At 43.6% G+C, this 17527-nt stretch overlaps 1 protein-coding gene across 1 annotated transcript in view; it reads left to right on the top strand.

Moving 5' to 3' along the window:
• The first annotated feature begins 6341 nt into the window (after positions 1 to 6341).
• ATP9B (ATPase phospholipid transporting 9B (putative)) overlaps positions 6342 to 17527 on the top strand; it is a 269119-nt gene continuing 257933 nt past the window's right edge. The window contains exon 1 of the mRNA XM_025365036.1: positions 6342 to 6590. Within this exon, the coding sequence (XP_025220821.1) occupies positions 6472 to 6590 (119 nt within the window). The 5' untranslated portion in view covers positions 6342 to 6471. The remainder of the gene's footprint in view (positions 6591 to 17527) is intronic.

Below are 17527 nucleotides of genomic sequence, written 5' to 3' on the forward strand. Positions count from 1 at the left end.
TTTTTTTTTTTTTTTTTTTTTTGAGACGGAGTCTGGCTCTGTCGCCCAGGCTGGAGTGCAGTGGCCGGATCTCAGCTCACTGCAAGCTCCGCCTCCCGGGTTCACGCCATTCTCCTGCCTCAGCCTCCCGAGTAGCTGGGACTACAGGCGCCCGCCACCTCACCCGGCTAGTTTTTTGTATTTTTTAGTAGAGACGGGGTTTCACCGTGTTAGCCAGGATGGTCTTGATCTCCTGACCTCGTGATCCGCCCGTCTCGGCCTCCCAAAGTGCTGGGATTACAGGCTTGAGCCACCGCGCCCGGCCCGAAAAGTTATGTCTTTTTGCTAAAATATAATTTTCTTTTTTTTTTCTTTTTCGAGACAGGATCTCCCCTGTCACCCAGGCTGGAGTGCAGAGGTGTGATCTTGCCTCAGTGTAACCTCAACCTCCTGGGCCCAGGTGATCCTCCCACCTCAGCCTCCCGAGCAACTGGGACCACAGGCATGTGCCACCACACCTGGCTAATCTTTTGTATGTTTACAGAGACAAGGTTTCACTATGTTGCCCAGGCTGGTCTCAGATTCCTGAGCTCAAGCAACCTGCTTATCTCGGTCTCCCAAAGTGCTGGGATTACAGGTATGAGCCACCGTGCCTGGCCTAAAGTATAATTTTCAAAGAGGTAAAATTATAATGCTCATGCAAGATTTTATTCAACTTATTGATCAATGAAGGAAGATATAATGAGTAAGATGTAGAACTGGTTCAAACCGTATTTTAGGACATACAGATACTGAGGCAATTTTCTAAAGGAATATTATGATAAGACTGTTTAGTTAGATACAAAACTGGTTGATCTCCTAAAGGACAATAAGCTATATCCTTTGATGTATATTTTCCTACTTGTTTTAAAATGTAGGTTTTATTATTGTTTAGCTATAGTGAGGCCAACAGATCAGGAGATGATGGCCACAGAAAACACAGTTTGTTAGAGCTCCCACAGGAAGGGGCCATGCCACGCCATGCCACGCCACGCCACGCCATGCAGGGTTGGGACACAGAGGGAGAGAGGCAAGCCAAGAGCCTTTGTTGTGGCTTCCACGGGAAGGCCGGGCGAGGCGGGGAGAACAGGCTGGGCAGGTTTGGCCTTGGCTGATGTGATCAGCAGGCTTTGGCATGAAGGACCATCCTCCCTGTCTGTGGCCTGGCCCCATGGTAAGTAGGACAGGGGCACAGTGGCCTGGAAAGCAAGAGCTTATCCCACCAATCGAGGTGGCTGGCAGGATTGGCGGCTTGCATGTGAAAGATGTGCTTGCAGGTGAGTCATCTGCTATCTCTAAGAACGGATGAGCTGCGGGCAGGACAGGCTCTCCCCTGTTAGCCAGGGCATCAAGAATGTAGAAAATAAAATGTAGTTAATACACAACAAAACAGAAACTATTTGTGCCTCTATTGGCAAACATCTTTAAGTTAACATGCGATTTCACTAAGTCAAAGACTTTCATCAACTAGTTAGCAGTGAGTTGAACAAAGTACGTTCCACTCATCTTTGGGTGAGACTGTCCCTTTGTATGACATGAAATGACATTCATTTCTCCTTTTTGCCTTACTTTCAAATTCTAGCCATCAGTATCATCTTCCTAAAACTCAGGGGGCAACTTGAGGTTAGAGGTTAAGGGTATGGCCTTTGGCACCTGGGTTGAAGCCTGGCTCTGCAGCTGTGAGCACTGTGACCTCGGGCAGATTGCCTAAGCCCTCTATGCTCCAGGCTGCTCATCTGGGGAAAGGTGAAGGAGACTCACAGAGCTTACCTCATGGGGAGGCTACTGTAATCAGTGGTCACACGGCGTATATTTTTCTATGCTTTTACTTTCAACTTTTATGGGTCTTTCTATTTAAGGTGAGATCTGAGACCTCAAGCATATAGTTTTCTTTCTTTTTTTTTTTTTTTCTTTTCTCTTTTTGTTTTTGTTTCAATTAGAGACGGAGTTTCGCCATGTTGCCCAGGCTGGTCTCAAACTCCCAGCCTCTAGTCATCTGCCCGCCTCAGCCTCCCAAAGTGCTGGGATTACAGGTGTAAGCCACCACGCCCGGTTGGGTTTTATTTTTAATGCAATCTGACAATCTGACTTTTTACTGAGGTATTTAGTCTGTTTACATTTAATATACATAAACTGACCTTCAGGTTTGTCTCTACCATCTTCTTTGTTTCCCGCTTATTCCATCGATTCTTTTTTCTTTAAACTCCTTTCACAGCTTCCTTGAAGTAATAAAGTATTTTTATTATCCCTCTTCCTCCCTCCATTAACTTGTTAGCTAAACATTCTGTTGTTATTCTTTTCATGGTTGCGCTAGGGTGGCATTGACCAACGCAGCCTTCTGCTGTGAGAGCGCCATTCTGTGCCTGTCTCTGCCTCTTACGCCACCCGCTCTTTCCTATAGAACAGGGATGCACAAACATTCTCTCTAAAGGGCCAGATGGTAAATATTTCAGGCTTTGCAGGTGATATGGTCTCTGTAGCATCTTCTTAACTCTACCATCATAGCTTGAGAGCAGCCATAAGTAATAAGTCAACAGATCAGTGTGGTTGTATTTCAAAAGCACTTAATTTACAAAGTGGGTGGCAGGTGGCTTTTGCCCACCAGCTGGCCTGCATCTACTCCGTAGTCTCATGCTCTTTGAGGTAGCTTTGCTCCCAGGGCTCCAACTCAGGAGGGATTCTATTCAGGGTCAACACTTTTCCTTATCTAATCTCTTTGGTCTAAGGGTGAAACCAGTTTTTCACTATTGCTTCTCCCAGTTAATTCGTCAAAAATATTTGGCTTTCTTATTTCCATCCATACCTCTGCAAACAGCTCCTTAAACTCTCTTCAGTTTAACGCTTTAAGTATGTCATCTTTTTCCTGTCAAGATACCCACTGGGGGATGGGTGCGGTGGCTCACATCTGTAATCCCAAGACTATGGGAGGCCGAGGCAGGTGGATCACTTGAGGTCAGGAGTTCAAGACCAGGCTGGCCATCATGGTGAAATTATGTCTCTACTAAAAATACAAAAATTAGCCAGGCGTGGTGGTGGGTGCCTGTAATCCCAGCTACTTGGGAGGCTGAGACAGGAGAATAGCTTGAACCTGGGAGGCAGAGGTTGCAGTGAGCCGAGACTGCACCACCGCACTCCAGCCTGGGCGACAGAGCGAGACTCTGTCTCAAAAAAAAAAAACATACCCACTGGTACAACTTCATACTTGTGGACTTATGGCAAGTATTTCATTGTGTCCTAAGTAAAAACAAGCTGTTTCCCTATGTGTCTCCCTCTCCTACTAAGCTTCCTAGAGGACAGACAGTATGCCTTAGTCATACTGATATTCCCCATAAACCCCATCGTTAACTTTTGCATGCAATTGAAACTGAATAAGCAATTCAGAAATGGAGCCAGGAGAGGTTAGAATTAGGAAAAAAGAAATGAGTATTATTTACCTAAGTGGGTAGGTGATGAAGGAGGAGTTTTCAAGAGAGATGGAGTAGGTAAAGGAAGAGAGCTAGTTAATTTAGTCTGTGCATTAAGGGAGGAAAAAATTTACAAGGAGTTGGTGTGAAAACTGCCTGTGGTTGCGTGTTATGGTTTGGCTGTGTCCCCACCCAAATCTCATCTTGAATTGTAGCTCCCATAATTCCCAAGTGTTGTAGGAGGGACCCAGTGGGAGATAATTGAATCAAGGGGGCAGTTTCCCCCATACTGTTCTCGTGGTAGTGAATAAGTCTCACGAGATCTCATGGTTTTATAAGGAGAAACGCCTTTCGCTTGGTTCTCATCCTCTCTCTTGCCTTCTGCCGTGATTGTGAGAGCTCCCCAGCCATGTGGAACCGTGAGTCCATTCAATTGAGTGAGGGTGAGGAGATGGTGTTATCAGTGTGAGTTATTAACTGTGGGTGAGGAGAGGATATGAAGAGTGTCAGTGATTAGTGGGGGTGAGGAGATGCTGTTATCACTGTCAGTTGTTGAGTGGGGGTGAGGAGATGGTGTTGTCACTGTCAGTTGCTGAGTGAGTGTTAGGAGATGGTGTTGTCACTGTCAGTAGTTGAGTGAGGGTGAGGAGATGCTGTTGTCACTGTCAGGTGTTGAGGGTGAGGAGATGGTGTCATTGTCAGGTGTTGAGTGATGGTGAGGAGATGGTGTTGTCACTGTCAGTAGTTGAGTGAGGGTGAGGAGATGCTGTTGTCATTGTCAGGTGTTGAGTGAGGGTGAGGAGATGGTGTTGTCACTGTCAGTAGTTGAGTGAGGGTGAGGAGATGCTGTTGTCACTGTCAGGTGTTGAGTGAGGGTGAGGAGATGGTGTTGTCACTGTGAGTAGTTGAGTGAGGGTGAGGAGATGGTCTCACTGTCAGTTGTTAAGTGAGGGTGTAGATGATGATGTCACTGTCAGTTGCTGAGTGAGGCTGAGGAGATGGTGGTGTCACTGTCAGGTGTTGAGTGAGGGTAAGGAGATGCTATTCACTGTCAGGTGTTGAGTGAGGGTGAGGAGATGGTGTCACTGTCAGTTGCTGAGGGTGAGGAGATGCTGTTGTCACTGTCAGGTGTTGAGTGAGGTTGAGGAGATGGTGTTACAGTGCCAGTGCTGTGAGAATGAGATGGTGTTATCAACATCAGTTGTTGAATGTAGGTGAGAGATGGTGTGAACAGTGTCAGCGGCTGAGGGTGAGGTAGAGAAATAATGGGTGAAGTCCCTTGTCAATTGGGAGGCCATTGGTGTCTTTTGAAAGTAGTTAGTGTCTGTGGAGTGGCGTGTATTCAAGCTACATGAAAAGCAGCTGAGAAGCAAACTGGCAATCAGAAAGTGGCAGCAACAAATTAAGAATATTCATATTCACAGGCGGGGCGCGGTGGCTCAAGCCTGTAATCCCATTACTTTGGGAGGCCAAGGCAGGTGGATCACGAGGCCAGGAGATGGAGACCATCCTGACTAACACGGTGAAAACCCGTCTCTACTAAAAATACAAAAGCTAGCCAGGCGTAGTCCCAGCTACTCGGGAGGCTGAGGCAGGAGAAAAAAAAATTAATATTCATAATGACCATTTTTTTTTTTTTTTTTTTGAGACGGAGTCTCGCTCTGTCGCCCAGGCTGGAGTGCAGTGGCGCGATCTCAGCTCACTGCAAGCTCCGCCTCCCGGGTAGCTGGGATTACAGGCGCCACCTCGCCCGGCTAGTTTTTTGGTATATGACCATTTTTTATAATGAAAAAGTAATACATGCAGATGGGGGAGGATCACCTGAACCTTGAGAGGTGGAAGCTGTAGTGAGCCGTGATCAAAACATTGCACTCCTGCCTGGGTGACGGAGACCCCATCTCCAAAAAACAGAAAAGCATTTATAAGTTCATGTTGAACAGTGTTTCAAACACACAGACAAAATGTGTATGTCATGATAATGGAATATCAGAAAAACATTGGTTAAAAAAACACAAAGTGAATAAACCAGAAATAGGCGAGGTGAGCGGTGTTCAGTTTGCGGGCTTCCAGGGGCAGTGGGTGATGGAGGTGGAAGGGGGCCGTCTTCGGGACAGGAAATGAAACAAACCCAACCAAAGGTGTATATTCGTTCATTCAGTATCGTTTTTCTTTCTTGTGTAGATTGAGGGTGTAAACCTCGTTTCTGACAGTCGCCTACAGGACTTTTCAGCAGGCCGCGGGCCTAGAGGTAGGGGATGTGGACTCAAGCTAAAGACCAAGAGCCAGAGGAAAGGAGGAAAGCGGCAGTGCCGAAGCAGGACAAGAACATCTCGGAAATTCAGCCCAGCGCGGTGGGCGCGCCTGGGGTCGCGCCGCTTTGGGGACCAGGGCCACGGAGCACGACCCTGCCTGTGAACGCACAGACACCAGCGGTTCCAAGGGCGCGGGCACCGAAGGCAGGCTGGAGAAGCGCGGGGCGGCAGCAAGAAGCGTACTACTCCCGGCAGCGCAGGCTCGGGACCGCTCAGGAGGCCGCGCGCGCCCACGCACGTGCCCGGCAGAACTTCCAGGAGACGGCTGCCGGGTCCTTCCACCCGCGGACCAGAGCGCGCCCGGCCGAACCATGACCCATGTGCGGGGCCTCCCGCGCTACCGGAAGACCAGCCCGCGGCGTACGCAAGCCCCGCCCCGCCGATTGGTGACGTCATCGGGCCTTCACGCGACGGGGGCGGGGCCTCAGAACGCGACGCCACCGCCCCAGTCTTCGCCGCTCGTGACGTCATCGTCCGGACTCCACTGACTCCCGCGCCGCCTTTTTGCCACCTGGCGCACGTCATCGTGCGCCGACGCCCAAAGGAGGGCGGGCCTAGCGAGCCACGCCTTCCGCGTCGCGTCGCCGCCCTTGACGTCATCGGACCTCGCCGCTTGGCGGAGGCGGGGAAGGTCCGCGGGCGGTGCCTCCGCCGGGGTTGGCGCTGAGGGGAGAGGGCGGGGAAAAGGTGGCGAATTGAGGGGAAAGCGGGAGGGGCGGGAAAGGGGCGGCCGGAACATGGCGGACCAAATCCCGCTGTACCCGGTGCGTAGCGCCGCGGCGGCCGCAGCCAACCGCAAACGCGCGGCCTACTACAGCCCCGCGGGGCCCGGGCCGGGAGCCGACCGGCACAGCAGGTAACCGAGGCGGGACCGGCGCGCGTCCCCCGCAGACGCGCCCCGGGGGCTCCAGTCCACCGCAGGAACCCGGAGCCGGGCGGGTCTGGGGTCCTACCGGCGCGCCCCATCTGTGCGCCGGGAGTCGGGAGTCCTGGGCGTTCTGGGCGCGCCGCAGCTGTGGCGTCCGCTGTGGTGAGGGCCGCGGAACTGCCGGAGCGAGCGTCTGCATCCCGGGACGCCCGAGCCGAGCGCAGGAGCCAGAACGGGAGCGGAGAACCGCGGTCCGGTATTGAGGGGTGGCTGCTCTCCTAAAGTAAACGGGGATCAAAAGTCCTAATTTATGGGATAATTCAGAGTCTCCGAAACTTGTTTGTGTAGCCGTATGAATTGTGAAGGTGACAGATGCAACTTTTAATTATATTGTTAAAAACACACTCCTTATTGAAATGACTTCTGTTCGACATTTCGGTATCTTTGCTAGGCACACTTTTTACTTAAACACATATATACAAAGTGCTTTTTGTCGACATGTAGTTTTGCCTTTAGGAAAGGGAAATGGAGTATTGAGAACGGTTGACTTGTTTAGTGGGGCCACAGGTTAGCGGTAGAATTAGTGTACAGACCTTTCATACCCGAGATTGGATTTAACTCATATTTAACTTATTTCTCATTCAAAGAAAAGAAGAAAATTTTAAAAAAATAAGTATTGCTTCTTACAGTTTTTGAAGTTTTATTCCAGAGGAATTGTAGAAAACATAATTTCACTCAATATGTAGTTGCTTCAGAATTTGAGTTTTTGAACAATTTTTGGTTTCGGCCATTTGAGAGACTGTAACATACAGCTCAGAATACGTATCGGAATGTTATAACGCTGATTTTTGTGTTGATTTTCCCACTAGCTGTTTGCTCTTGGGTAACTTAAACTGAAAGCCATGGTTTCTTCATCTGTAAAGTGCTGGATAATATTTTTTCTTACGGGATTATTGGAGATTACAGTAGAACCTGTGTAAGGTGCCCTTTTTTCAGTGCTTGGTTGAAAGTGGGTTCTCTGGAACTACCATTTCTCCTTTCCTCCTTGGTGTTACCTATAGCAGTAACTGTATTAGTAAATCTGTTTAATTTTAGGAGTTCATTATTTGGAAATGTGCCACCTGTTTCAAAATAGGTTTCCGTCACAGATTGAATCCATTTTTGCCTCATGTACTTTGAAGCACTGTCATGTGGTGCACACACATTCAAGAATTTTGTCTTCTCGGTGGATTGTTCCTTTCATGGTTAATGTTCCTCTGTCTCTGGTAATTTTCTTTGCTCTAAAATCTTCTTTGTTAGATATTGATGTCGCCATTTATGCTTTTTTTGGATTAATGTTTGCATGGTATTAGCTTTCAACTTACCTATGTTGAATTTGAAGTGAGTTTCTTGTTGGATCTTATGATCCTATTTTTTATTGACTATGCCATTCTCTTTTGATTGGCATATTTACACCATTTACAGTTACAATAATTATTGATATGTTAGAATATAAGTGTGCTATGTATTATCTGTGTTCTGTTTCTTCTGATTCTCATTGCTGTTTCTTTTTTTTGTTTTTGCCACTTTTTGGGTTACTTGGACACTTTTGGTATCCGTATAGTGTGTTTGAGATTAGGTGTTTGTATAGTTTTCACAGTGCTTGATCTGGGTATTACAGTATACATATGTGACTTATCACCATGGTGTATTGCTGTATTTCACCACTTCCAGTCAAGTGTGGAAACCCTTCTTTCAGTTAGGTCCTCACTTTAAATATCATGTCCTGGGTATCAGATGGTGTTACAGGTGGTTGACACAGTTTTTGTGTCAGTCATCAAATATGGTTTGTAAAACTCATGATGATAAGGATAGTGTATTGCACATACCACGTGCCCATATTTCCCCTTTTTCTATTGTTCTTCCTTTTTTTTTTTTTTTTTTTTGAGACAGAATCTTGCACTTTTGTGCTGGCTAGAGTTAGTGATGCGATCATAGCCCATTACAGCCTTGACCTCTTGGGCCCAGGCAATCCACCCATGTAGCTGGGACTTCAGGCACATACCACCATGCCTGGCTAATTAAAAAAAAAATTTTTTAAGAGACAGGATCTTGCTATATTGCCCAGCTGGTTTCAAGTGATCCTCCTGTGTCATCCTCCCAGAGTGTTACGATTAAGGCGTGAGCCATGGCTGCTAGCCTGCCATTCTTTTCTTAGCACTTGAAAAATCTTGTGCCTCTTCCTTCTTGCGTCCGTAGTTTCTGATTAGGATGCTGCTGTCACTCAGATTGATGTTCCCTTGTAGATAATGTGTCATTTCTCTCTGGCTGCTTTCAAGTTTTTACTTTGTCTAGTTTTCAGAAGTTTAATTATGATGTGTCTTGTCATGGATTTTATGTTTGGTTTTTTGTTTGTTTGTTTGCTTTTGGTCTTCGACTAAATTTAGGAAGTTTTTAGCCATTATTTCTTCAACTACTCTTTGTTGTTGTTGAAATAATGGAGAGTTGCTCCCATTCTCTTCTCTCCATTTGGATTTCCAGTGTTAAGAAAGTTGGATCTTATGTTGGTGTTTCATAATTCCCTTAGGCTTTTTCCCTGTTTCTTTTCTCTGTGTTGTTCAGATTGTGTACGTTCTATTAATCTGTTCTCAAGTTCCCTAATTCTTTACTCTGTTATCTCCACTCCATTCTGTGAATGTTTTGGCTCTTGGTTTGACAGATGGTTTTCGATTGTCTCTTGGGTATTTTGTATATTAGGAGAATTTGGGTTCTATTTATATCTTTTATTTTAGCATGCAGCCACCCTGTTTAGATTCAGCACATAGGTCCTGGACTACATTTGTGGCCTGTGGTTCTAAATGACATTTTAATTCTCAGAGCCTTTGTGCTGTGATCTTTGGTCTGCTTGGTTTATGTGGTATCACTGGGGCTCTTCCTGGTCTCTGTTGGTGCTGCGTGAGAGCGAAAGGTGGATTTTCCTAGGCCTGGTTTCTCTTGTTAAAAGATGAAAGTGTCAGACCCATGGGGATGAAGAGGCTTCTGTGGTTGGGCCCTGGCTGTGGCTGTATCCCATCCATATGGACCCAGTGACTGCCCTGGTGTCTCTGGGTTGGAGAAGAGGAGTCTTAGCACCGCTGTGGCAAAAGGGTTCCTGTGGCAGAATCCCTCTTGTTGGTGACACCTTGATGCTCTGATGTCTTGGAGCAAGATCTTAGGTTATGGATAAAAAGGTTTTTCTGGACCGGGCTCCTTATGTGGTGGGGTTGCACCTGTTGGTGCTGCCTGGCTCTCCCTAATGAGAGAGAGGAGTCTCAGGCATGAGAGGCACAGAGCCTTCTTGGGCCAGCAGCTTGTAGTGACAAGTTCCCCTTACTGCTCCTGCCCAAATGCCCCAGTATCCTTTGATGGGAGAGGGGAGTCTCAGGCCCCAATATCCCTTGGTGGGAGAGGGGAGTCTCAGTAAGTCACTGCTGCCTTCTTACCTTCTTTCAGAACTCTCCTTTGATTGGCTTTTGCTTAATTACCAGGGTTTATAGTTGGACTTACTGGGGAGAAGCAGAGAAATGGGTCTATGGCATTTTGTCTGGACCAGAAGTTGTGCTTCTACATTATTTTTTGAAGTTGGGTTTTATTTTATCGTGGTAACATACACATAGCTTAAAAAGTTAAGTGGTGCTTTTACAAGGCATACGGTAAGATATTGTGACTCTACCTGTATGTTGGTAAGTATTCTTTGGCTCTTGAAAAGAACATTTATTTTGCTATTGTTAGGCGGAGTGTTCTGAAATGTTATTTATTTCCTTTTAGTTAATGGTCCTGTTGAGTTCGTCTTTCCTTGTAGCTTTGTTTATTCTCTTTTGTTCTTTTTTCTTTTTTTTGACATAGTCTCAGTCTGTTACCCAGGCTAGAGTGCAGTGGCATGATCATGGCTCAATTCAGCCTCGACCTTTTGGGCTCAAGCCATCCTCCTGCTTCAGCCTCCAGAGTAGCTGGGATTGTAGGCACATGCCAACATGCCCAACTGATGTAAAAAATTTTTTTTTGTAGAGATGGGGTTCCACTGGACTTGAACTCCTGGGCTCAGTGATCGCCTTCTATTGGCCTTCCAAAGCGCTGGGATTACAAGCATGAGCCAGTGCACCCTGCCTCTTTTTAGCGTTTTATCAATTTTTGTTTCACATATTTTGTAGGTCTATTGTTTGGTGCATACACGTTTGAGATTCCTGTGTGTTCTAGATGGATTGACACTTTTATCATTATGTAGTTCATCTATGTGTCTCTGGTAATTTTTCTGCTCTGAAATCTACTTTATCTGACACTAATATAGCCACCTCTGCTTTCCTTCAATTAATGTTTGCATGGTATATAATTTTCCATCCTTTCACTCTCAGGTAACTTGTATTTGAAGTGAGTTTCTGGTAATTGTCATATGGTTGGTTGTTTTTTTTACCCACTGCCATTGTCTGTCTTTTGATTGATGTATTTAGAGGGTTTATGTTCAGCGTAATGTTTGATAATGCCATTTTATTTTTTGCTTTCTGTTTTTGTTTCTCTGTTTTCTTTTTCCTGCCTTATGGGTTATGCGTCAACATTTTTTAGAATTCTAGTTTATCTATAGTGTTCTTCAGTGTATTTCTTTGTATAGATATTACTTAGTGGTAGCTCTAGGAATTACATTATGTATACGTAACTCATTGCAGTGTACTGTTGGTATTTTAACAGTTGTTGGGTGAAGTGTAAGAGCTTTGCCTCTTTAAATCCCTTTATCCTCCCATTGGTAATACTCATGTAAAAGTATATGTAGATTTTACATACATAAAGGTATATAAATATTTCCTTTATATACAATTAGAACTCTATATCTGACAGTGTTATAATTTTTGCTTTATCTCTAAGAATCTAGAATATTCAAGAGGCAAAGGAAAGCCTATGGTATTGACCTACCTTTTTACCGTTTCTGTTTTCTTATTTCCTGATAGTTCACAATTTCTCATTTTTGTTCTGTTTCAGTAATTCTCTATTCTTTTAGGGTAAGTCTACTGGAAGCAAATTCTGTTCGTTTTCTTTCATCTGAAGATGCTTGTATTTCTCCTTCATTCCTGAAGGATAATTTCATCAGATACAGAATTTGGAGTTGACAGTTCTTTTCTTTTAGCACTTGAAAAATGTTATTATGCCACTTCTTTCTGGTCTCTGTGCTTTCTGATGAGAAATCTGATATCATTTGAGTTGTTTTTCCTTTTGAGATAGGTGTCACTTTTCTCTTACTACTTTCAACATTTTTTTAGTCTTTAGTTTTTAGTCGTTTGACTATTCTGGGTCTTGGTATGAATTTCTTCAGGATTACCCTGTTTGGGGTTTGCTTAGCATCCTGATTCTTTTAAGTTTGTATCTTTTGTCAGATCTGAGAAGTTTGCAGCCATTCTTGTCAGATCTTTTGTCAGATCTGAGAAGTTTGCAGTGCTTTTTGAGCTCTACTCTCCATCTCTTCTTTTACCCTGGTGTGACACCTTGTGAAATCTTTTCTTGTTGTACCGTAGGGTCCTGAGTTTCTGCTCATTTTTTCTAAGTGCATTTCCTGTTCATCTTGGGCAGTTTCTATTGTTTTGTCTTAAAGTTCACTGATTTTTTTCCCCCTTTTTAAAATTTTACTGTTGAGCCCATCCAGTAAGATTTTTAGTTTCAGAATTTCCAATTGTTTCTTCTTCATACTAGCAGTGTCTCTTCTGAGACTTTATATTTTTTTCATTTGTTTCAAGTCTGTTCATAATTGTCCATTGAGACATTTTTATGATGTGTGTTTAAAAATCCTTGTTAGATAATTTCAGTGTCTGTGTTGTTTTGATGTTGACATCTGTTGATTCTCTTTTCTCATTTGAGTTGAAATTTTTCTGGTTTTGGGGATAATGAGTGATTTTCCAGTATAGCCTAGACATTTTGTTATGAGATTTGGGATCTTATTTAAATCTTCTGGTTATCGGGCCTGGTGGTAGTGGTAGTGGAATGTGGGGTTTACTGCCAGAAGGGGGTGAGGAGCCAGGTTCCCTTCACAGCCCATTTTGACATCCGGAAAGGGAAGGTGCCATTCCCAGTGGTCTCTGCTAGCACCACCTTGGCTGGGAAGGGGAGGAGTGCCTGGTTACTGCATGCCTGTGGCCTCCACTGACATTGCATGGGTGGTGTTACCTTTTAGAAGGTGGTTAGATTTTCCACTTTTCACTAGGCTTCCTCTGACACTGATAGAGATGGGTAGGAGTGCTTTATTACTGCCAGTTGGGGGTATTAAATAAAATGTACCAGAGGCCATTATTTCAGACTAAGCTCCTGCACCAGGCCAAGCAGACTAGAACAAACTAGAATGGAGTCACTTGTGCTAGGTGCCACAATCAAACTAAATTAAAAACAGGCCAGTTTCCCCCAAAACAAGAGATTCACAGCAACCAGTCATAAGGGGGCCAAACGGAGCCAGCATAAGAGAGTCCTCTCTACCCTGTAAGGAAAGTAACTTTGAAATGCCCAATCTGTATTTTGTTCCTTGAATCTGCTTTCTGCAGCCTTTTCTGGCTGCAAAGTTTACTTCTGCTGCTCAGCTGATCTGAGTATCTTTCTATTTTATAGATGAAATACTGCCTGATTTGCTAATAAAAGCCAGTTCGATCTTTAAACTAAATTTTTTGAAACTTTAACAGGGATGAGCGTCCGGCACCCTTGTGCATGTACTCTACAATGACTGCCAGGCTTGGATGGATGTCTCCACTCCCCACTTGGTCTGCCCTGACACCATCTGGGCAGTGGGGAGAGTATCTTCCTACAGCTGGGCAGTGTGGGAGTCCAGGCTTCGCTTACTCTTTGCTGTTCAGTGTGGGTGAGGCTGTGCTTTTTCTGTCATCTTTGGATGGGATAGTCCTATCAAATTTTTTTTGTTCCGCTAGGCTGCCCTTTTCCTAGTCCTTGGGCTAGAAAGACCAGACTTTTCTTGGGGATTTTTTTGGTCCTGTGTCTATTACTTTTCTGGTTGCCAACTCTCTAGTACACAACATGGGCATGAGACCAAAAGGGAATACTGGAAACTCACTGATGTCTTGTTCTCTGAGTCCAAGGACCTTACTGGTCTGCCCTCTTCTCTCCACCTTTTGATGTTTAATGTCCAGGGTTTTTATCTGTGTTTAGTGGGAAGAATAAGGAGTAGCACATATACTCCATCTTGGTCTAGAACTGGAAGGAAGGAGCAGTTTACATTTTTCCTTTTTTCTTCTTTTTATTTACTCTTTTTTATTTTAAAATTGCTTCATTTACTCATTTTTAACAGCTTTTTTGATATAGTTTATATACATACAAGTTACCCTACTTAAAGTGTATAGTTCAGTGTTTTTTTTTTTTTAATGTTTTAAGTTCTGGGATACATGTGCAGAATGTGCAGGTTTGTTACATAGGTATACACATGTCATGGTGGTTTGCTGCACCTGTCAACCCATCATCTACATTAGGTATTTCTCCTAATGCTATCCCTCACCTAGCCCCTAACCACCTGTCAGGCCCTGGTGTGTGTTGTTCCCCTCCCTGTGTCCATGTGTTCTCATTGTTCAGCTCCCATTTATGAGTGAGAACATGCGGTGTTTGGTTTTCTGTTCCTGTGTTAGTTTGCTGAGAGTAATAGTTTCCAGCTTCATCCCTGTCCCCGCAAAGGACATGAACTCATCCTTTTTTTGTGGCTGCATAGTATTCCATGGTGTGTTTGTGCCACGTTTTCTTTATCCTGTGTATCATTGATGGGCATTTGGGTTGGTTCCAAGTCTTTGCTATTGTGAATAGTGCTGCAATAAACATACATGTGCATGTGTCTTTATAGTAGAATGGTTTATAATCCTTTGGGTATATACCCAGTAATGGGATGGCTAGGTCAAATGGTATTTCTAGTTCTAGATCCTTGAGAAATTGCCACACTGTCTTCTACAATGGTTGAACTAATTTAGACTCCCACCAACAGTATAAAAGCATTCCCATTTCTCCACATTCTCTCTAGCATCTGTTGTTTCCTGACTTTTTAGCGATTGCCATTCTAACTGGCATGAGATGGTATCTCCTTGTGGTTTTGATTTGCATGTCTTTGATGAGCTTTTTTTCATATATTTGTTGGCTGCATAAATGTCTTCATTTGAAAAGTGTCTGTTCATATCCTTTGTCCGCTTTTTGATGGGATTGGTTTGTTTTTTTTAAATTGTAAATTTAAGTTCCTCATAGATTCTGGATATTAGCCCTTTGTCAGATGGATAGATGACAAAAATTTTCTCCCATTCTGTAGGTGAAACTCTGATGATCGTTTCTTTGCAGAAGCTCTTTGGTTTGATTAGATCCCATTTGGCAATTTTGGCTTTCGTTGCCGTTGCTTTTGGTGTTTTAATCATGAAGTCTGTGCCCATGGCTATGTCCTGAATGGTATTGCCTAGGTTTTCTTCTAGGGTTTTTATAGTTTTAGGTCTTACATTTAAGTCTTTAATCCACCTTGAGTTAATTTTCGTATAAGGTATAAGGAAGGGGTCCAGTTTGTTTTCTGCATATGGCTAGCCAGTTTTCCCAACACCATTTGTTAAATAGGGAATCCTTTCCCCATTGCTTGTTTTTGTCAGGTTTGTCAAAGATCAGATGGTTGTAGATGTGTGGCATTATTTCTGAGGCCTCTGTTCTGTTCCATTGGTCTATATATCTATTTTGGTACCAGTGTTATGCTGTTTTGGTTACTGTAGCCTTGTCGTATAGTTTGAAGTCAGGTAGCATGATGCCTCTAGCTTTGTTCTTTTCGCTTAGGATTGTCTTGGCTATGTGGGCTCTTTTTTGGTTCCATATGAAATTTAAAGTAGTTTTTTTCTAATTCTGTGAAGAAAGTCAGTGGTAGCTTGATGGGGATAGCATTGAATCTATAAATTACTTTGGGCAGTATGGCCATTTTCACAATATTGATTCTTCCTATCCATGAGCATGGAATGTTTTCCATTTGTTTGTGACCTCTCTTATTTCCTTGAGCAGTGGTTTGTAGTTCTCCTTGAAGAAGTCCTTCACATCCCATATAAGTTGTATTCCTAGTTATTTTATTCTCTTTGTAGCAGTTGTGAATGGGAATTCACTCATGATTTGGCTCTCTCTTTGTCTATTATTGGTGTATAGGAATGCCTGTGATTTTTGCACATTGGTTTTGTATCCTGAGATTTTGCTGAAGTTGCATATCAGCTTAAGCAGATTTTGGGTTTTCTAAGTATACAATCATATCATCTGCAAACAGAGGCAGTTTGACTTCCTCTTTCCCTATTTGAATACCCTTTATTTATTTCTCTTGCCTGATTGCCCTGGCCAGGACTTCCAGTACTATGTTGAATAGGAGTGGTGAGAGAGGGCATCCTTGTCTTGTGCCGGTTTTCAGAGGGAATGCTTCCAGCTTTTGCCCATTCAGTGTGATATTGGCTGTGGGTTTGTCATAAATAGCTCTTATTATTTTGAGATACATTCCATCAATACCTACTTTATTGAGAGTTTTTAGCATGAAGGGGTGTTGAATTTTATCGAAGGCCTTTTCTGCATCTATCGAGATAATCATGTGGTTTTTGTCATTGGTTCTGTTTATGTGATGGATTACGTTTATTGATTTGTGGATGTTGAACCAGCCTTGCATGCCAGTGATGAAGCTGACTTGGTCGTGGTGGATAAGCTTTTTGATGTGCTGCTGGATTTGGTTTGCCAGTATTTTATTGAGGATTTTCACATCGATGTTCATCAGGGATATTGGCCTGAAATTTTCTTTTTTTGTTGTGTCTCTGCCAGGTTTTGGTGTCAGGATGATGATGGACTCATAAAAGGAGTTAGGGAGGAGTCCCTCTTTTTCTGTTGTTTGGAATAGTTTCAGAAGGAATGGTACCAGCTCCTCTTTGTACTTCTGATAGAATTCGACTGTGAATCTTTCTGGTCGTGGGCTTTTTTTGGTTAGTAGGCCATTACTGCCTCAATTTCAGAACTTGTTATCGGTCTATTCAGGGATTTGACTTCTTCCTGGTTTAGTCTTGGGAGGGTGTATGTGTCCAGGAATTTATCAAATTCTTCTAGATTTTCTAGTTTATTTGCGTAGAGGTGTTTGTAGTATTCCCTGATAGCAGTTTGTATTTCTGTGGGGTCAGTGGTGATATCCCCTTTATCATTTTTTATTGTGTCTGATTCTTCTCTCTTTATTTCTTATTATTCTGGCTAGTGGTCTTTTTTGTTAATCTTTTAAAAAAAAAACTGGCTCCTGGATATTCATTATATCCAGCCAAACTAAAGTGAAGGAGATACAGACACAAAAAACCCTTCAAAGAAAAGGGTTTGAAGGGTTTTTTGTGTCTGTCTCCTTCAGTTTAGTTGGGCCAGATATACAATTCTGGGTTGAAAATTCTTTTATTTAAGAATGTTGAATATTGGACCTCATTCTCTTCTGGCTTGTAGGATTTCTGCAGAGAGATCTGCTGTTAGTCTGATGGGCTTCCCTTTGTGGGTAACCCGACCTTTCTTTCTGGCTGCCCTTAACATTTTTTCCTTCATTTCAGCCTTGGTGAATCTGACGATTATGTGTCTTGGGGTTGCTCTTCTCAAGGAGTATCTTTGTGGTGGTCTCTGTATTTCCTGAATTTGAATTTTGGCCTGTCTTGCTAGGTTGGGTAAGTTCTCCTGGATAATATCCTGAAGAGTGTTTTCCAACTTGGTTCCATTCTCCCCATTACTTTCAGGTATACCAGTCAAACGTAGGTCTGGTCTTTTCACATAGTCCCATGTTTCTTGGAGGCTTTGTTCATTCCTTTTCATTCATTTTTCTCTAATCTTGTCTTCACGCTTTATTTCATTAAATTGATCATCAATCTCTGATATCCTTTCTTCCACTTGATTTGGCTATTGATACTTGCGTATGCTTCATGAAGTTCTCGTGC

The sequence above is a fragment of the Theropithecus gelada genome, chromosome 18 (genome assembly GCF_003255815.1).
Source record: "Theropithecus gelada isolate Dixy chromosome 18, Tgel_1.0, whole genome shotgun sequence".
Classification (NCBI taxonomy): domain Eukaryota; kingdom Metazoa; phylum Chordata; class Mammalia; order Primates; family Cercopithecidae; genus Theropithecus; species Theropithecus gelada.